This window comes from Gambusia affinis, linkage group LG08, assembly GCF_019740435.1.
Source record: "Gambusia affinis linkage group LG08, SWU_Gaff_1.0, whole genome shotgun sequence".
Lineage (NCBI taxonomy): Eukaryota > Metazoa > Chordata > Actinopteri > Cyprinodontiformes > Poeciliidae > Gambusia > Gambusia affinis.
In genome coordinates this window covers 807,940-827,932 of record NC_057875.1, presented here as the reverse complement: position 1 = coordinate 827,932, position 19,993 = coordinate 807,940, and the positions used below count along the sequence as shown (strand labels likewise).

The 19,993-nt window shown below is 42.8% G+C and overlaps 1 protein-coding gene across 1 annotated transcript; it reads left to right on the top strand.

Moving 5' to 3' along the window:
* Nucleotides 1-498: 498 nt before the first annotated feature.
* On the top strand, nucleotides 499-14,767 carry mlycd (malonyl-CoA decarboxylase). The gene is made up of 5 exons (XM_044123874.1): nucleotides 499-1,586; nucleotides 8,041-8,153; nucleotides 8,796-8,952; nucleotides 9,610-9,762; nucleotides 12,969-14,767. The coding sequence occupies exons 1-5, from the start codon at nucleotides 1,041-1,043 to the stop codon at nucleotides 13,512-13,514; spliced, it is 1,515 nt and encodes a 504-aa protein (XP_043979809.1). The 5' UTR covers nucleotides 499-1,040; the 3' UTR covers nucleotides 13,515-14,767.
* The last annotated feature ends 5,226 nt before the right edge of the window (nucleotides 14,768-19,993 follow it).

Sequence of the window (19,993 nt, the reverse complement as noted above, 5' to 3'; positions counted from 1 at the left end):
ACCGCTGTCGGTCTCATACCTTATTTGGAAATGGGACCATTGCACTCCGGAAATGAAGGGGGCGCTATTTCCTATGTTATTCGCGGTCTCCCGTTTTATTTTCTTTTGAAACCTGTGATAAATATTCATGTTTAGGAAGGAGTTCCACTGTCGGCACGTATTTAAACGTCTCTCTTTTATTTACTCACAGTTTTTAACGAATATTGGCTTCCTCCTCATAAGCCACGTGCTTTAAATGAAATTAAATTATTTGGTATTTGTGTTTATTTAACCTGGAAGATGCTCAAAGCCTGTTTCTCAACGGAGACATTTGAAACAGTTTATTTCAGGAGATTCATCACTAAGTGAAACACTTTATCTAAATTATTTACACACAGCTGAATGTTTCAAAGCCATTGTTTCTGCTAATTATGATGTTTTTCCACTTATAGTTAACAAAAACTAAAGGAACAATTCTCATTATTTTTTATCTCAGAATTTTTAATTTGTCCTAGAAATAAAATGGGGGGAAAAATTTTCTTTCATAGTGGAGAGATTGGTAACTCTGTTGCCTCACAGCAGGTCCTGGGTTCAAATCCCAACCTGGGGTCTTTCTGCGTGGAGTTTGTTTTCACTGAGTTCTCCTTGGGTACATGGCTTTCTTTCACGGTCCAAAAACATCAACGTTAGGTTAATTGGTATTGTCTTTCAGCAAATCATAGCTTTTCTTCTGGTAATAATGAAACGGATTGTTCTTATTAAGAATACTTTTGAAAAATGTTTTAGAAACTGCAAAATTCACTACAAAATTCAAAAATATGATACAATAGAAATAGTCGTTGTCTTACAAAGATGAAATTCAGGTTAACAGCAGCTTCGAGATTATGTACATTCACATAAAAGTTCCGAAAGTGTTGAAATTTTGCTTAGCAAAATAAGTAGAACACAGCTACAAGTTTTCATCTTGTTGGGATAAATGCGCGCTGTCTCTTTAAGAGACCCGGAAACAATCCTTTCCAGTGTTTGTTGCTGGGGAGTTGACGGACAGCTGTGCGTGGACGATGATATCTAACCCGCTGACTCGGGCTGTCCGGAGCAGAGTGCGGTTCTGGAGACCCCGGGCGGTGCTTAAAGCTCTTCCAGAGGCCTCAGGCGGCGGCAGCCGGCGCTGGTACTCCGCTCCGAGTCGAAGGGGGGTCTCGGTTATGGAGGAGATCCTGGCGAGGGTCGTTGCACCTTTACCTTCATATGAAACCAGAGATAAATCTCCACCTCCGCCCGAATCCACCAGCTTGGAGTTCATGAACTACTACAGAGGTCTGGAAAAGGAAGACAAAGTCGACTTTCTGTCTAAGCTGTCCCAGGAGTGCGGAGTGGACCATAAAACAGTGTCAGAGCTCGCTACGAAGCTGCTGGACACTCAGCGACGGGATCAGGCGACCATATTGCAGGCGGAGGACAGGCTCCGGTACAGCCTGACGCCCCGCTACAAGCAGCTGTTCAGCCATGTGAGCCGGGTCGAAGGCGGGGTGAAGTTCCTGGTGGACCTCCGAGCGGATTTGCTGGAAATACTCGCGTCCAAAGCAAGCGAAAACCCACACATCAGGGTAAGATCTCTGTTTACTTTCTGTACGGGTGCCCGGATGGCTCAAACTACAGCATGCGCGTTTATTCACTTGGCCGTGAAACAGAAATATGAAATGACTGGAATGGAGTGGCTTGTGTTACCCGTGGTTACATGCGTTACGTGGTTCTCATTTGATGTGACCTTTGCCCCAGTTGGACTTAGAAACCCTTCACCTCCAAACTTCTACATAATTCAATTCAGACGCACATTTAGTGTCAGCATTCCTTCAATTCTTTTTATTTTGGTTTTAAGGATAGATCATGACAAAAATAAAGCTGAATTATGAAAAAGGAAGATCATTAGAATTATTACCTTTCTTTTTTTCTTTTTTCTTTTTTTTTTTACAAATATGAATCTGAAAAGTGTGGCAAGCATATGCCCTAACCCCTCTAACATACTACTTTGTAGAACTACATTATGGTCTATTTGCAGAATAGTTTTAAAATAATTTAAATGTGGACTTTGTCTAGGTCATTCAAACACATGAATCAGCTTTGATCTAAACCATCCCATAATATCTTTGGTTTATATTTAAGGATGTTTGTCCTGCTGGAAGGTGCAGCTCCACGCCAGTCTCAGGTTTTTTTCAGTACACAACAGTTTTTCTTCCAGGATTGTCCTGGATATGCATCCTTCAATCCTTCCATCAACTCTGACCTGCTTCCCCACAGCATGATGCCGCCACCACCATGTGTCAGTCTGGGGATGAATAGGTGCAGACAGAGATGGGATTTTGGCTGGAGAGGCTTTTAATCTTTCATCCAATCAAACAATGTAGAGTGGAACCTTAGTTTTTAAACAAAAGAGCAACCAAAAAGATCTGTCAATCTCTGATTATATATATATATATATATATATGTATATATATATATATATATATATATATATATATATATATATATATATATATATATATATATATATATATATATATATATATATATATATATGTATGTATGTATGTATGGGCTGGTCTGCATTTGGGTACCAATCAGAGCCTCTTTCCTGTGCTGCAGGAGCCACAAAGGAAAGCAATGCTTTAACAATGTTAGATTCAGCACATGAGGAGGCAAGAGCTACTCTGCTGCTTGTACAAATTGAAAGAGCTGAATATAAATCAGGCATGTAATGAGTATTTTGAATGAATCTTTTGAAGGCAGAGTGGATTCAAAGAAAAGGTAGTGAAAGAACAAAAAGTACATTTCTGCCGCAGTCGGAGATATGACTCCAGTGGGTTTTCTCTCTTAATTTTCCCTTTTTTGGCAGCTCTCCCTTTTTCCTAGAAAAGCTGCTCTCATATTCTGGATTGTTCAGTTTAATGTAATTACAGTTTCACTTTGATTCTGCAGAGTAGGATCACTGGCATTTACTGAATGACTGAGTGACTTAGAAATACAAATAAACTCAGCTGTTAACCCAAAACTATCACTAATATATTTCATAGCTTTTATAGAAAAACATTTGAGTTACACTGTCTAAGATAAAATTATAACTGGGGACATAAAAGTACATATCTGAACATCTGCAGTGGAAAAAATGATTTTCCTCCTTTTCTGACACCTTTAAGTTTCAGATAATCAAAAATCGCTATGTCACACAAAGATAACCCGAGTAAATTCAAAAGGCAGCTGTCAAGTAATTATTTGAGATGTTTTGAGACTTTCTGTATCTGCCAGTCATCCAACAGCAGCACAAGAAGAAGAAGAAGAAGAAGAAGAAGGAGAAGAAGCCTCCTAAGCTTATTTCCATTGAAATTTAAAAAGTTAACAGTAGGGCAGAGACTTCCAATTAATTAATTACAAAGATTTCAATGTGTTAAAAATTTTAAAGCAGTTGTTTTTTTCATTCAGAGTTTCTGTCCAGAACCATTATATTTGCTTGTTTCTAGTAAGCCCTTAAATCTGCTAGCAGCAGCTTTGGAAGCTGCTTCAGTCTGCCCACGAAGGGTTCATTTCTGTTGTGCTAAAAGGAGTTAGCCTTCCAGCTAAAGCTAAAACAGCATCTCAGTGATATATGCTGACTGTTCTAGGAGCTCATTGCTGTTGAATACAAACTGTAAAAAAAGAGTTTCCATGGAAGTTTTGTGAAATACAAAATTTCAATACGACTTAAAAACTACCTCATGCTAGAGCAAAACATTTTTTCACCAAAAAGACATGAGTTTCTTAAAATTGGCATTCTTCCATTATGAACATTTATTTTTATAATTCCAGTTTTGCAATTTTATGGTCAATGGAAATGTAGCTAGATTTTGTTGTTTCCTTCAGTGGTGCAGCGCCCCCGCAGGCCAGGAGGGGAACAGGCTCAAAGGGTTTGGTTGGTTTGACTCGGAGCAGAGAGAAAGAAAACTGCTGCAGATGGAGCAGATGTTGAATGTCTTGGTTCTCCAGTCACACTGAGGCTACCGGACTATCAGGTGTGAAAACAGTCTTGGTCTAGAACCGCCGCTGACATCCATCTTGACATCGAACGTTTCAAAGCTTTTAAGAAGGTGAAACTGAGACTTTGCTGCTTGAACTCCTCTGACTGTAACAACAAACATCTGTCAGTCCTGACATTTTCTGGTTTTGTGTTTTAATGTATGATGGAGTGAAACATGTTTGTGCTCTTTGTGAATGAAACCATTTTGCTGTGACCTCTCATCGATGCGTCGTCGGCTCTGAGCTTTACCCGGTCCAGCTCAGTGTTAATGTCTTCCTGCTGTGCAGAAGCATTCGGTCTCTGCAGCCCAGCCACACTGAGAGCTTTAAAGCCTTAAAGGTTGTGGCTGCCTGCACACGATGCCTCCCGGGTCACTGCAGCCGTTCAGCCTCTGCTTTCTGCTGCTCCATGATTGATTGAGCTAAAAACCAGAAAAGGTCATTTTTAGGTATGAAGCTTCTGGTACAGAATGATGATGATGTGTTTACTGACTGCAGGAAATGAAAGTGTGATGATTATTATAGTGGAGCTAAAATACCACCAAAGTCGGAGGAAGGAAGGCTGGATTATGCAGCTCTGCATCTGCATCAATCTTTGCTTCTTGTAATAAATGTAATTTTGAGTTTCTCTGTAGATTAGTCACCTTGATGATCTATTTCTGACTGCTGACGTTGGGGGGAGAGGGCTCCTCAGGGTTACACCCAGAGTCTGTGTGGGTCTATTTTCTCCCAGCCCAGCTGACAGGTGGCATGAGGCCCAGTGGGGTGAAGGTCTGCTCCCATTCAGGTCCCAGTGAGGTTCTGTTTGGACTGAACAATCTGTCCAGGAAATCCCACAGCAGTCCATTACAGGCCTCTGAAAGATTTTAATAGAAACTGACTTTTACAGGGCTGTAAAAAAAAAAGTCATTTTCCTTTTTTGTCACCTTTTAAATGTTTCAGATCCTTAGATAAAGGTTGAAATCTGATTAAAAATGACCAGAATAATTACAGAAATCAATTTTTAAATGATGGTTTCCTTTATTAAGAGAATAAAAATCTGTCCAAACCAATCTGGACCTGTGTGAAAAAGTAATCAACCCCAAAACCCAGTAAGATTTCACCTCCGTCTGAATTTACCTGAATAATGTACATTTGAGTATTACTGTCACCATGGTGACGGGGCCGTGGGCGCGGTTACCGCAGCTCTGTTTCTCAGTAGCATCAAACGGATAATTAAAGATTTTAACTGTTTCAAAAAGATTCATGTAGTGTTTTTTAGGTTCTTGTGTCTCTGCTCTGTCTTCTCAAACCTGCAGTCATTTCAGATGGTCACACAGGTTCTGGTTCTGCTGGAGGTTTCTTCCTGTGAAAGAAAGGTTTTTCCTCTCCACTGTCGCTACATGCTTGTCCAAATGTTAATCAACGTAAATGTCAGTTTTTGCACAAAAACATAAGGTAGTTTATTAGCAGTTTAGTTCCTCTTTAGTAACATTGGAACCTCAAAACATTGTCCTGAGCCGTATGCAACCAAATTCCGTTATGTATACACCCTGTGCATGAAAAATGACAATAAAGTCAGTCTAAGTCTATTTGATCCAGAAACCTTTGTTTCCTAGAGGTCAGTCGGTTCCTGTACTTCTGGATCAGGTTGGCTGCCACAGCGGTTCTGGTCCATACGGGTCCATATTGATCTGCTCCAGATCTTTCAGGGAGTTTCAGCTCCCTCCAAAGATTTTTTTTTATGTTCATCTTGAAATGCTTCTGATGGCGCCACTCCTTGGCGACCCCGGCTGCGTGTTTGGGGTCGTTGTCTTGAACCGGACCTGATGCCGTGTTTCTGGTACAGCTGTAAATCTGACGCATGGCGATGGAAGCAGCTTCTCTGGTCCCACTGGGGTTTAATTTCTGCTTCAAACGATCTGGACGCACGCTGGAAAAGACTATTGATGTGCTAAAAGGAGTTAGCCTATCAGCGAAGCTATTCAAGGCTAAACTAGCATCTCAATGCTAAACATGTAGCAGCTAATGCTAATGTCAACGTCCAGATCATGGTCCTGCAGTATCAAGCACTGTTTCATCACACCGGACCGTATCGGTGGGTCACCACGTCGTTTCCCCTCAACAGAACAGAGGATTTATCCCTCTCCTCCGTCGGTCTCTTTCCAACCCGAGGTTTTGATCCCTCCATTTCTAAAGACTTCATCTACTGCAGGGTCAATGAAATACATATCTCAGTTTGACCTCCCTATTGTGTGGTTAAAGGTTTGCTTCCCAAGGCGCTGGTGGCGGCTCTGCTGCTATAGAGCTGCTGCCTTCTCAACAAAAATGGCTCACCCGGATTATCGAGCAAAATGCATTACTTCACCTCAGGCAGCTTTACGAACACACACACACACACACACACACACACTGCATCACATGAGCAGGAATGAAAGTTTTGCTTAACTGAAAGTTATTTCCTGAAGCTGTGAAGCTGAATGATACGGAGTCTGATCCATTTATGCATGTATGTGGAGAGGAATTTCCAATTTGGCCAGGTTTGGATTTGAAGGATGCTCACGGAGCTTTTCTGTCATGTCTGTTGTCTGTTTTGTGTTTGCCGTTGTGATTGACAAGCTGCTATTAAAGGAAGTCCTTCTATGGAACAGTCGGTAGGAGCTGTATGCACGTGCCAGAGCTTGTGCTGCATGCTTGTTTGTGTGTTTGAGATTTGCTTTAAATGAAGTCTGACCTCTGCTGGAGGACATGCCTGCTATAAAATGGCAAGGTGTGTATTGAAGTGGCCCCTTCTACGTCCAATGCAAGCTCCGGCAAATCACTATTCATAATGTGTAAACATTCAAGCGGCGAGCAGACAGCCAGGGGACTGTGCGGCCTGTGGAAGATAAGAGTGTGAAAAACTTCCTTTCCTACTGGCAGCTTTGAGCCAACCGGTGCAATAAAACGGTAGTTTTAAGTTTGAGCGCCTTCAATTAAAAAACTGGAGCTGAAAGGGTGAATTCAGACCGGCTCTGGTCCACTTTGGATGTTTTCCCACTGGCAGTTTGATAAACTCGGTTATAACTGCTGTGGTTCTCTTTTTCTCTGCTCTGAGTCAAACCAACCTGTTCCCCTCCTGGCCTGTGGGGGCGCTGCACCAACAACCACTGAAGGAAACCACAGAAAAACCTCTAAAGACACTGAGAGCAACTTCCTTCTTCACCAGATGGAAACAAGATGGAGGCGTCAGATTTTAGTGTTGGATGATTTATCTTTAGTCTTTGGCTGAAGACCAGGAGACATTTCTGCTGCTAGCGCTAGGCTAGCATGTTAGCTTTGGTTGGATTTACCCAGAATGCCATGCGCAGTAGTCCACTTCCTGCTTTTGGAGCGGTCTCTGGTCCACTTGGCATTCAAACCGAATCAGAGTTCAGTTCAACCGAACCCAGACTGAGGTTTGGAGGACCAGTTTTTTTTCATGATACCTTCAGACCTCCTCAAACGAACCGGACTTCCTACACAGACAGACTGGAGTTGGGTTAAAGTGGACCGGACAGGGCTGGTCCTTCACTTTTATCCAACTGTAGTCCATCTGCCTAGAAAGTTTGGCTCAAAAAGCAAACTCTGTTCGGCCTCAGTCTGGGTTCAGACTTTAGCGGAAGATGCTGCTCCATTTTTGTATTTGGTGAAGAAGGAAGCTACAGTCAGTGTCTTCTTCAGATGTTCTCATGTTGCTTTCTTCAGTGGTTCTTGGTGCAGCGCCCCCACAGGCCAGGAGGGGAACAGGTTGCTCAAAGGGTTTGGTTGGTTTGATTCAGAGCAAAGAGAAAGAGAACCACGGCAACTGGAGATGGAGCAGATGTTGGAGTTTTGGTTCTAATAGAACCGGGTCTACCAGACGATCAGGAAGAAAACGGCCTAAGAATATTCTTCAGGCTCATTGAAGCTATAAAATGAGCCTATAAGCTATAAAACGATGATCATGGTGAATGATCATCGTTTCATTGACCATGATCTGAGTTTTAGTTGAATATCAGTTTTGTGTCCTTGCAGGATCTGAACGGTACGCTGAAGAGCCTGCTGTCCAAGTGGTTTGCTGTTGGTCTGCTCCGACTGGAGAGAATCACCTGGCAGTCGCCCTGTGAGATCCTGCAGAAGATCAGCCAGTAAGACCCTTCATCCTCTCACTGCTCCTCCTCCTGCTTAGGTACAGATTTGTAAAAATAGAAAAATGTTTTGCGCTGCTGCCCACCTGCACCAGGGTGTCCAATCATTCTGGCTGAATCTGAGTGACCAGGACGCTGGAAAATTTCTCTCGCCTCTAATTTGGATGAGAACATTGTGAATTTCATTGACCAACGCGCCACGTCAGGGTGAATCAAACTGAAATACAACCTGCCACAGTTGGGAGCAGCTACAGACCGGTTCCTTACTAACTGAGGAAATAATGAAAGCCTTCGCTGCACCTGAACACAGAGCAGATATGGAGTTCCTGCTCCAAGAAAACTGTTAAATGGCTGCATTTTCTAAACTCTTCCTCCATTTTCATCTGCCATCCACTAACTCTGCAATTAGCAGATGAGCAGCTCTACCAGCTGAGCCGCGGCACCGAGGGGAACGGTGCATTAACATTAACAATTACAGCAGAAATCTGAGGCCAAGCCTTGATTTAAACAGCGGACTGACCTGAACTACGACTGAAAACGCAGGCTGAGGTTCAGTGTTTCCCTCTGAAGTTGTTCATGGAGGTTTTAGTTTATAGTCAGGCAGGATTTTGCTACCTAAACCTGACTGAGCTTTTCTGCCAGGTACGAAGCGGTTCACCCAGTCAGGAACTGGACCGACCTGAAGCGCAGAGTGGGACCGTACCGGCGCTGCTACGCCTTCACACACGCCGCCATGCCGGGGGAACCGCTGGTGGTGCTGCATGTGGCGCTGACCGAGGACATTTCTGACAACATCCAGGTCAGAACCAGAACCAGAACAGAACCAGAACCAGAACAGAACAGGCAACATCCAGGTCAGAACCAGAACCAGAACAGAACAGAACAGGCAACATCCAGGTCAGAACCAGAACCAGAACAGAACAGAACAGGCAACATCCAGGTCAGAACCAGAACAGAACAGGCAACATCCAGGTCAGAACCAGAACCAGAACAGGACCATCTCCGACAACCGTTCTGAGATGATTCAGAACCATCTCAGAACCAGAACCATCTCAGGAAGAAGCACATCCTCACACAGATCAGTCGTCCTCCTGACCACTAGGGGGCGTCTGAAGCAGGTTTATCACCATTGCTGCCGTTCTATAACAACGTTACAGACATGCAGTGAAATGCACTTTTTCTTTGTTGCTCCACTTTCTTCTGGACCTCCTGTTTAACCTCCTGTTAGATCAGAAGGTTCAGACCCAAATACAATTTGTTTGTCTCCCCCTGGTGGTTCGGAGGACTTCTGTGTTGTGGAGTGAGTTTGTAGTTTTTCATACTTGCTGTTTTTGCTGCCGCAGTGATTTTCTGTTGCATTTGTTTTTGTTTGTTTGGAAGTTTTTATCTTTCAAGTGAGCAGCACGTTGACCACCGTAAGTAAAGATGCAGCGGTGTGTGTTTTTTCTTCCCTCAGAGTATTGTTCGGGAATTTGCAACTCTGGATGCAGAGGAGGACATAAACAAGATCAATTCAGCCATTTTCTACTCCATCTCCTCCACCCAGGCTGGCCTGCAGGGCGTGGAGTTGGGAAACTACCTCATCAAGCGCGTGGTCCGGGAGCTGCAGGTGGGAAACGGAGCTGCTGAGCTGAGCTAACATTCAGAGTTATTTCTTACTTTATGCTGGCCTGTCACATTGAGTCCCAATAAAATACATTGTGACAAAGTTTCTGGGGTATGAATACTTCTGCATGGTGTCAGGGCTGTTTGAGCGCTGTAAAGGTTTCTGGTTGTATAAATGTAAATATTCCACATACAGGCTGAAGTGGTTTTACTTTGGTGAAATCTAATCCATTCATCTCAATAAGCAGACAAGAGCCCTCCATGCTGGGCCGCTGCAGCTCGTTGTTTCATGATTGAAAATCCTAAATGCAACATCAGGAACCACTCAGCCCAACAGATGGGGGAAGCATCCTCATCAAAACCTGGTTTAAGCTCCTTCAAGTCTATTTATTCATGCAAGAGGACTGCTGCCAGTGGTTTACCTCCAGGCTGCGTTCATAATGGAAATCCGACAGAGCAGACGGAGAGCCGCTGTTGCTCCGACGGTCTCAGTTCAGCCTGGTGGCATCAAATCTGCTTATCAGCTCTTCTCTTCTTTGGCTTCTCTGTCTCAGAAAATACTGAAAGAATGATGTGCTTTCAGTTTAAAGAGGAGAGATTTGTTGAAAGTATTAGTTCATTAAACTCTGGAGTTATTTTTCTGTTTTGATGGCGGCCTGCAGAGGTCGCTGACCTTTCTGACGGCAGACAGCTGTCATTAGGGAGCGAGGACCTCCTGCTGTTCCTCAGGCAGATTAATCATTCTGACGCTAAAGAAGCTAATCTGAAGGAAGACAGAAGCTGCTTATCAGCATCTTTTGATGCCCGCACAAGGAAATCTACAAGGCAGAACATTTTGTTGACTTTTTATTATAAATAGCCTGCAGACAAAGACCTCACAGAAACACGACAGGTTGTCTCCAGGTTCCTTCTCATCAGCCATTTTGTTTGAAGTCTGCTGAGCTGAAAGCTTCACAGGCTGAACATGACATTAATGTTGTGTTTATTCACCTAATCTAACATCTAGAACAGAAATAATTTATTATTTTCTCAGTCTAGACTCAGACGCCTGTAATGTCAGTTATTATTTCATCAGCAGATCTGTTGACACGTCATTCACTGTGCACTGGACCCCAACGTTCACATTCAAACCAAACCAGAATCTACTCCAACCGAATCCAGGCCGAAGACCAGAGGTCAGAGGTCGATTAGCGTTCACACCTCACCAACCTCACCAGACTGACTGGAGCCGGATTAACCCTAACCCTGAACACGCTGTTGGATATGCTAACATAGGTTTTCTCCACTTCATCCTTTTTTACGGGTCGTTAGTTGGTGAATCTGTTGTTTGGTAAGAAATGGCAGCAGATCTGGCATTGAAGTTTGGAAATGTAATCAAAGTTAGATCCTGTAGGGTTAGCCTAAACCTCATTCTGATTCTTGCTTTGAACTTCAGCAAATCTCCACGTCTGAAAGCCTAATTGCACCGAGTTCAGTCATCTGATTGGTTGATTTGCTTGTAGGCTAATAAAGTAGCTGACTTCCTGAAGCTAACGTTAACCTACGATGTGCAGAGATCCAGGCTGTCTGAGAGGAACAGCATTGCCACGGAGGATTGGCTGTAATGATGGGATAGAAAAGGTCACAGTTGTAATTTCAGGTGCAGGAAGAAAATCTTGTTTGTCTTTGTAGATTGGACCCCCCAAGCAGAACTCGCTCCGTCATCCGTTCCCTTTTTCCCGCTGCTTTCTTACTGATACCCTCGCTCTCTTTTCCACTAACTTTTGCTCAGTGAGAGGAAGGCAGAGCTACAGCATAGTCAAGTGTGAAGAAACATAAAGGGGGGAGCAGCAGGAGCCTTGATTTTTAAATTGAAAGGTAGCTGAAATAAGGTAGAATAGAAGAAAAATAAAATGTCCCACCAGGCGGTGTCTCACACTTCCACTTCCATTGCCTTTCTGCCTGACATATTGTTCTCTCACTTATTAACGTAGACACCAAACAGAAATGTGTCTGAAGAGAAGAGGGAGGCTTTCTTTCTGCTAAATGAAAGGGTGTTGAGACGGCAGGGAGCTCAGAGCCGCGGGTGATCTCTGCCGATGAGATGACACACAGGAGGGGAGTTTAGAGACGGGGACAGGTGTTACAGGTGAGAGATGGAAGAGGAGAGGAAGGAGAGGATCATCCATCAGCATCAGCAGGCCGGCTCATGAAGCAGCTCTGATGGTTTGTAATGAAGTCCCAGATGGAGGAACTGACGGGGTCGAGCAACAAAGATGTCCTGGTTCTGTTTTCACAGCGAGCCTGAAACTCCGTCTCTGAACACCGGTGAAGACTGAAGGTCTCTGTAGACTTCCTGTCTGAGTGGATCTGTGGCCGGATGGAGACGCAGAGAGAGCAAAAACATTGGCACATTTAGGTTTTATTATCATTATGGAGTCGATCTGAACTTATATTTCTACTCTTTCTGTTTTCCACCCATCCCTCCATTTCTATGAAGGGCTGGTTATGATTCATTTGGGTTTCATCAGTTTCACTAGCTGAAAGGTTAGCTGCACTCACCCTAAAGCATTAATCATAGACATTATTTATGCTAATGCTAGCATAGTAGCTAGTGAAAGCTAATGCTAATTCCAACCATGACGGGTGAACCCGTTGGTAGACGCCTGACTGTATGGTTTACTCTTCAGGAAGGGATTTTTTTGGAACATGGTTTCAGTTTCATAGTTGCTGATTTTACCTAGTTGACTGTGATGCCACAGGTGGTTCCACACTGATGCATTCTGGGTACTGAATAAACATTCGCTGCATCGCGGATGGAGAATGTGAGGAAAAGATTCAGATGTGAATTTTGTATTTGTTTAATTTGCTTCCCTGGTTGTTTGTTTTATTCATTCATTTTTTGTATACTTTCCAAAAGAAAGGGAAACATGAGAAGAGGAAGCAGAACTGCTGTGTAATCAATTTTCAAAATAAGAGCATGGTCTTAACTTCAGTTGATTACCAAAACGTCAACATGGATGTCGAACTTTAACTGAAAGTTTATAAAACAGCCGAGTAAATTAGCACTTCAGAAATGATCTATAAAAATGGAGCCCTAAACGGTTTCAGAGTCAGCTAGAAGCAAATAAAAGCTCTGACATTAGCGGTTTATGGGAAGTGGGTTTCATGCTTTTACTCTCGAGAGGTTTTACAAAATCAGATGAATTTCTTCTTGTGCCGTCCTTTCAGAGCGAGTTCCCCCACATGGCCCAGTTCTCCAGCCTGTCGCCCATCCCAGGGTTCTGCTCCTGGCTTCAGGGCCTGCTGGGCCAGTACAGGAAGGAGGGCCGGGGGGCCGACCTCTTATCGGAGCAGGAGTGGAGCGAGGTGGAGCAGGCCCTGGACTCCGACGCGGGAACCCCGCCGGTGGACTCTCTGCGGAAGCTCATCGCCACCGGAGAGTGGACGCGCTCCGAGAAGCTGTGCCTGGCCCTGGAGCCCGTCCTGATGCGCCTCTGCGCCTGGTACCTCTATGGAGAGAAGCGCCGAGGCTTCGCGCTCAACCCAGTGGCCAACTTCCACCTGCAGAACGGCGCCACCATGTGGCGGATCAACTGGCGTGCCGACACCAGCCCCAGGGGCGTGGCCAACTCCTGCGGCATCATGGTGAACTACCGCTACTTCCTGAACCAGACGACCACCAACAGCGCCCTGTACCTGCAGAACAAGGCGGTGGCGGCTTCGGAGCAGGTTCTGGGCCTCGTGTCGCAGTTTCAGAAGAACAGCAAGCTGTGACTGCGTCGCCTGCAGCAGAGCATCAGGACGTTGCAGACGGAGGAGAGAGAGGAGCAAACTTCCACCAAAAACCTGAGAAAGGTCAAACATTTTCTGTTAAAAATGTCAGAAATTTTCAGATTAATCTGAGAAAAAGACATGGAAATTTGAGGAAAAGACTTTTGAGAAGAAAACTTGGAAATTGGAGTTTCACAACTTAAAGTTGATTTTTGAAACTCAAAAGAAGTTTGAAAAGTAAAAAAATTCTTAAAGAAAAATCAGAAATCTTGAGATCTTAGAAATTTCAGAGAAAAAGATTTACAAAACTTTAAAAATGTAAACTTTTGAAACTCTAAAATTTTAACATTTTTTCTAGAAAATTTCTAAGTTTTGTGTCAAATTTAAATTTTTTTCAAACTCATAAGATTCTTTGGCAGAAATGTGCTCCTCTTTTTTCCTGCGTTACGCCGTTGTGGTTAAACATTAACAGTTTTGTTTTCATTTGACTGACGTGTTGTTTTGTCAGTGTTTGATGTCCCCCCCGGACCCCCCGGGCCCCCCGGGCCCCCCAGATGGACTCCTGATGTCAGGAACAGAAACTGGGCCGGTTCCTCCATGATGTAACTCGGCCCATCTGCTGCGCGCCTCATTAGATTTCTAGCCAAAGCTGTTTGATTTTGTGTAAGTGATTCTCAGAACAGACTGCAGCTAATGAAGCAGAAGGCATCCATCACTGCCAAAGCATGTTGGTAGGTAATAGCTTGTAATGGGGGGGTTCTGGAATAAATGATGTTTATTCTTTCATCAGGATGAGCTGCTGCACCGTAAACAGAACCAAACAAAGATAAATAGATCTTTTTCTTTCTTCAGCTTCACCTGCAGTTGCTCTTCTTCTCGCCTTTAAAGCTCATTAAAGAAGCACTGGAAACATTTTTATAAACTAAAAAAATAAACATTTTTCTGTTTGTTAAACCATGGTGCTGACCTAATGTATTGAATTAGTTTTTCTGTAATGATTTTCGCTCCACACTGGAGACGTGATCATTCTCCAGAGATCGTCATCGATGTCCTGAAGCCTCGGTGCCAAGCGGGTCTCCTGTCGGCCGCCGCCCCGTTGGAATAATACATCACAGCAAGTTGACTGTGAAATTACATTTTATCTCACAGGAGTCAAACTTTCTTTTTATTTTTTCAAACATCTCCTTTCTTGGCTCTGCGCTGCTGCGTGTCCCAGGAGCTAATGGAGTGAGAAATAAAGTTAAACTAAATGGTCAGATTGATGGAGACTGTGTGTGTGTGTGTGTCTGTGTGTGTGTGTGTGTGTGTGGGAATAACGAGGCATGAAGAGGACAGTTGTTTAACGTTTGCCCTTCTTTTTTTTTTTTCATTATTATTTTTATTAATTTTTGATTCGATATGATACAAAGAACAAAGACAAAAACTGTGCCGCCACACATAAAAAAAAACAGGACACACACAAAAAAAACAGCACAAAAAACACACAATAAAATACCCCACATGAACAAGAAACAAGGTGTCAATCTTCACCTCCAGTCCACATCACCTCTTAGCCATCAAGAGAGGAAAAACAAAAGCAGGCAAGAATAAATAGAGCTACAAGACAAAACAAAAAAACAAAAAAAACCTGAAATCCTAGGGACCAAGCAGAAAAGACTCAAGGGGACCCCAAAGTGTCAAAAATGTGTCTGACTTGTGATTAAGATCATGGGTCAGCTTTTCCAAAGGAAGGATAACAGATATCTGTGTGAGCCACATATTTACTGTGGGGGCAGAAGGAGAAGTCCATTGTAACAAAATACATTTCTTGGCAAGAAATCGAAGAATTGTAAATAAGGATTTAGAATGTGGATCCAAATGATTGGGGGAAACATTTAGAAGATAAAACAAAGGAGACAAAGAGAAGTGAACACCCAAAACCTTTTCAGTCACCAAATGTACGTCCCTCCAAAAGGTCCTTAATAAATCACATGACCAGAATAGATGGAGAAAAGTACCTCTATGCCTCAAACATTTGCAGCACAGATTGGAGCGGTCGGGGAACATTCTCTGAAGACGAACAGGGGTATAGTAAGATCTATAGAAAAGTTTGAAATTCTGTTCTTGTATAGAAATAGAAGTGCATTGAGGAAAAACTCCATTACAAATCTTAAGCCAATCTAAAGGACTGAACTTCATCTCCAGATCACGCTCCCACAACTGCTTCACAGAGTCAAAGCTTGATGGTACAGAGCTGAGTAACAATGCATAGAATTTGGAAATCAGACCTTTGGGAGAATTAGTTGAAACCAGAACATTTTCTAAGTCTGTCAGTTCCCTACGGAATGCATTGGACTGAAATAATGAATCCATAAAATGCCGAATTTGGAGATATTTGTAAAAATCTTTCTGAGGAATGTTGCTCTTGTTCCTGATTTGGTTAAATGATTTGATAGCACCGGAAATCAACAGATCAGAGAAATCATTCAGACCAGAACAAGACCAGTTCAATAGGCCAATACTTCTAATAGAAATTGGTAGGTCTGGGTTTAAAGTCAGGGGGGATCTAATTGAGATAAAGGGGGGAATATTCAAGTATTTCCTTATGTCTTGCCAAGCTAACAAAGTACTATGAACTATCATGTTTTCCTTCAAAGAATCCAATTGATCTAAGTTATTGATAAAAGGGAGAGAACTTAACCTTCTAGGACAGCATGATAGAGATTCAAGGCTCCGCCATAAGCAGGTGTCTCTACTAGAAAACCAGTCTGACATAATTTTAAGCTGAGCAGACCAGTAGTAAAACTGTAAGTTGGGTAAAGATAAACCTCCTAACTGCTTGGGTTTAGTAAGAGTGGAGAACCTAATTCGTTGATGCTTATTGTTCCAAATAAAACGAGAAATATGAGAATTAAGGGATTTAAAAAATGTAAGGGACAAGTAGCAAGGAAGGTTTTGAAAGAGGTAGTTTAAGCGAGGGAGAATATTCATTTTTATTGTATTAACCCTACCGAAAAGTGATATAGGTAAAGTAGACCATTTCAACAGATCGTTCTTAATGTTCTGAACTAGGGGGGAATAGTTTGATGAGAACAAGTCTTTCAGATCAGGGGTAATAAAGAGGCCCAAGTACTTGAAACCTCTTTTAGATGTATGGAAAATAGGTTGTAGCTCCATATCTTGAGGGATATTGAAAGGAGAAGCGACAGATTTGCCTAAATTAACCTTATATCCCGAAAGAGCACCAAATTTATCTATGGAGCTAAGTACAGCTGGGACCGATTTATTTGGGTTTTTCAGGTATAAAAGGACATCATCCGCAAAAAGAGAGATCACATGGTGATCTTCACCAATCCTAATTCCAGATATGTCTGGGTTAGATCTAATAGCCACGGCTAAAGGTTCAATAAACAACGTGAACAGCAAAGGAGACAAAGGGCAACCCTGTCTACAACCCCTCTGAACAGAAAAACCGTCTGACAGCAAACCGTTAGTATTTACCCTGGCTACTGGATTGGAATAGAAGGCTTTAATCATGTTAATAAAATTAGGGCCCATGCCAAATTTCTGTAAAACTAGGAATAAAAATGGCCATTCTACCCGATCAAAGGCCTTTTCTGCATCGAGAGAGATAAGCAAAGCAGGGTCTTTATGTTGATTAAGATAATGGACGACGTTTAGAGAACGACGCACATTGTCTGTTCCATATCTAGATTTCACAAAACCTGTCTGGTCGGGGTTTATTATCTTAGGGAGAATTTTTTCTAGTCTCCGTGCCAACACCTTCGCAACAATTTTGTAATCAACATTAAGGAGACTGATGGGTCTATAGGATGAGCAATCCAGGGGATTCTTGTCTTTCTTCAACAATAAGCTGATAGAAGCAAAACTCCAAGATGGAGGCACACCTCCTGCTAAGATATCATTTATAGCAGGTAAAAAGATGGGATGGATCTCGGGCCAGAATTTCTTAAAAAATTCCAGTGGAAATCCGTCAGGACCAGGACATTTTCCATTTGGCATCGATTGGATTGCTGCCCAAACCTCCTCAGGTGTAAAAGCAGCATCGAGGGCAGAGCGAGCCTCCTCTGAAATTGAGGGTAAGAGAACACCATCTAAATAGGAGCCAATATCTGATTCTATTTTACCAGCCGTGTAAAGGGATTTATAAAAGTCTTTGAAAGTGTTATTAATAACAGATGGATCACAGGTAACATCCCCGTTGCATGTTCTTATCATATTGATAGAGCGATCGTTGATTTGGTTCTTTAATTGATAGGCAAGCAGACGGCTCGATTTGTTACCAAACTCGTAATATTTCTGTTTAGTATAGAGTAACAGCTTCTGGGCATGGCGAGTATAGTCCATATTCAGCTTGGACCTGGCAGCAACTAATGCCTGGAGATTCCCTGATGTAGGAAACTGTTTATGTAAATGCTCCAACCTAGACACCTCATTCTCTAGTTTCTTTCTGTTTTCCTTCAAAACTCTTTTCTGAAAAGAGCTATATGAAATGAGCTGCCCTCTTAAGGTGGCCCGCATCCCAAATCATGGCAGAGGAAACTGGGGAAGATTCATTATCAGACCAGTACTGTAAAAGATTATTCCTAACAAGGGTACAAAAAGAACTGCTGTTCAAGAACGAGGTATTAAATCTCCAAATGGGAGTCCTCACAGTATTAAATGAAGATTGAAGTTGTAAATAAATAGGGGCATGGTCTGAAAGAGCAATTGAGCCCATAGAGCAAGACAGAACAGAATGTAGATAAGATTTAGGGATAAAAAAATAATCAAGTCTAGAATATGAGTTATGAGGGTGTGAATAAAAAGAGTAGTCTTTTATTTTGGGGTTCAGCTGACGCCACACATCGATCAACCCAATGTCAGAACATAATTCTTTAAGAGCAGATGAAGCTTTGGGGTTGGACACATGTGGAGGATTTATCTAAACCGGCATCCAATATACAATTGAAATCGCCAGCCAGCAAGCCAAAACCATCACAATACTGACTAAACAATAAAATTACTTGTGAGATGAAGTTAGGTGAGTCATTATTCGGGGCATAGACATTGAGTATGGTTATAGATTGACCAGCAATTGACCCTTTAATCAGAATAAATCTACCTTCCGAATCTCTTTCCTCATGTAAGAGGGCAAAGGGGAGATTCTTATTAATAAGGATGGCTGTGCCCTTTTTGTTCTGTGGATGAGAAGAAGAATAAACATTGCCCACCCAGTCTCTTTTTAGTTTCATATGTTCTACCCTAGATAGCCTAGTTTCCTGAAGAAGAGCAATATCAGCTCCTGCTTCCGCAAAAAAGTCAGAATTTTCTTCCTCTTGATTACATGGCCTAAACCCTGGACATTCCAGGAAATTAGATTAAGTGGCCGAGGCATACTGGCTTAAGTTATTATGAATGATGTTAGAAGGAGATGAATGAAATACTGAAATCAAAAAGAGACACGAGGAGAAGAAGACCAAGATTATTGTGGAGTATCTAAAAAAAGAACAAAACAAAACCCCTTGACAAGCAGCACATACCCTCCCATATCCTGCTCCCAACTGGCAGGAAAGAAACATCCCAAAAGAAGTCACAAGAAAATCAAAATACAACTTCACAATACTGTATCTAAACAGTGTGATCACAGAAACAAACAGGACAACAAGAAACAGCATCAGTGCCCCTGGACGAAAATTGAACACCACCTACAGTCCTCTCTCCATAGAAAATTGGAAAATATAAAATGTAATAATATTGATGCATGAATAAATGAATTAAAGACCAATATTGGTATGCATCGCCTTGCTTATATTCGTTTCCGTTCTCTCCAAAAGAAGAGAGAATGAATATATAGATACAATACTGTAGCTCAAGGCACCTTAAGTATACAAAATGAAATTGTTCTTAGTGTAGTCACGCTTTCATAGTCCAAAACTTGGCATGAGAGAGATGAAACGGTCAGAAAGGACTCGGAGAACAGTCAAACTCTCTACAGCGCCATCAAGAACAAAAAGGAGCGAAAGAGATATTTCACTTTATAGAGTCCAAAAACACAGCAGCTGACTCCGGAGTGTCAAAAAGGTGAATCCGACCCTCATGCAGACAACGAGCTGGGTAAGCAAATCCACGATACTTGTTAAGCCGAGCCAGCGCTCTCCCCACCGCATCAAACTCTCGTCGCTTACGCAGGACCTCAGAGGACAAATCCGGGTAGAAGCGCAACTGGGAGCCGCCATGTCGTATATCACGCTTCTTCAAAGCAGCCCTGAGCACAGCCTCCCGCTGAGAGAATCTTAAGAACCGAACCAGAACGCTCCTCGGAGGTTTGCCCGGATCGGGAGCTGGGGCCAAGGCTCGGTGAGCCCGCTCGATCTCCAGCGAAGGAAAATCGGGAGGAAGATCAACCAGAGCTGGAAGAGCTGACTGGAGAAAATCCACCAAAGATGTAGTGCCCTCCGCCCCCTCGGGAAGATTTATGATTTTTAGATTTTTGCGGCGGC

Excerpts from the sequence above, each read along its gene's own strand:
- mlycd (XM_044123874.1), top strand. The coding sequence starts at position 1,041 with ATGATATCTAACCCGCTGACTCGGGCTGTCCGGAGCAGAGTGCGGTTC. Across the intron at positions 8,953-9,609 it reads ACATTTCTGACAACATCCAG|AGTATTGTTCGGGAATTTGC; the intron begins GTCAGAACCAGA and ends TTCTTCCCTCAG. Across the intron at positions 9,763-12,968 it reads GCGTGGTCCGGGAGCTGCAG|AGCGAGTTCCCCCACATGGC; the intron begins GTGGGAAACGGA and ends CCGTCCTTTCAG.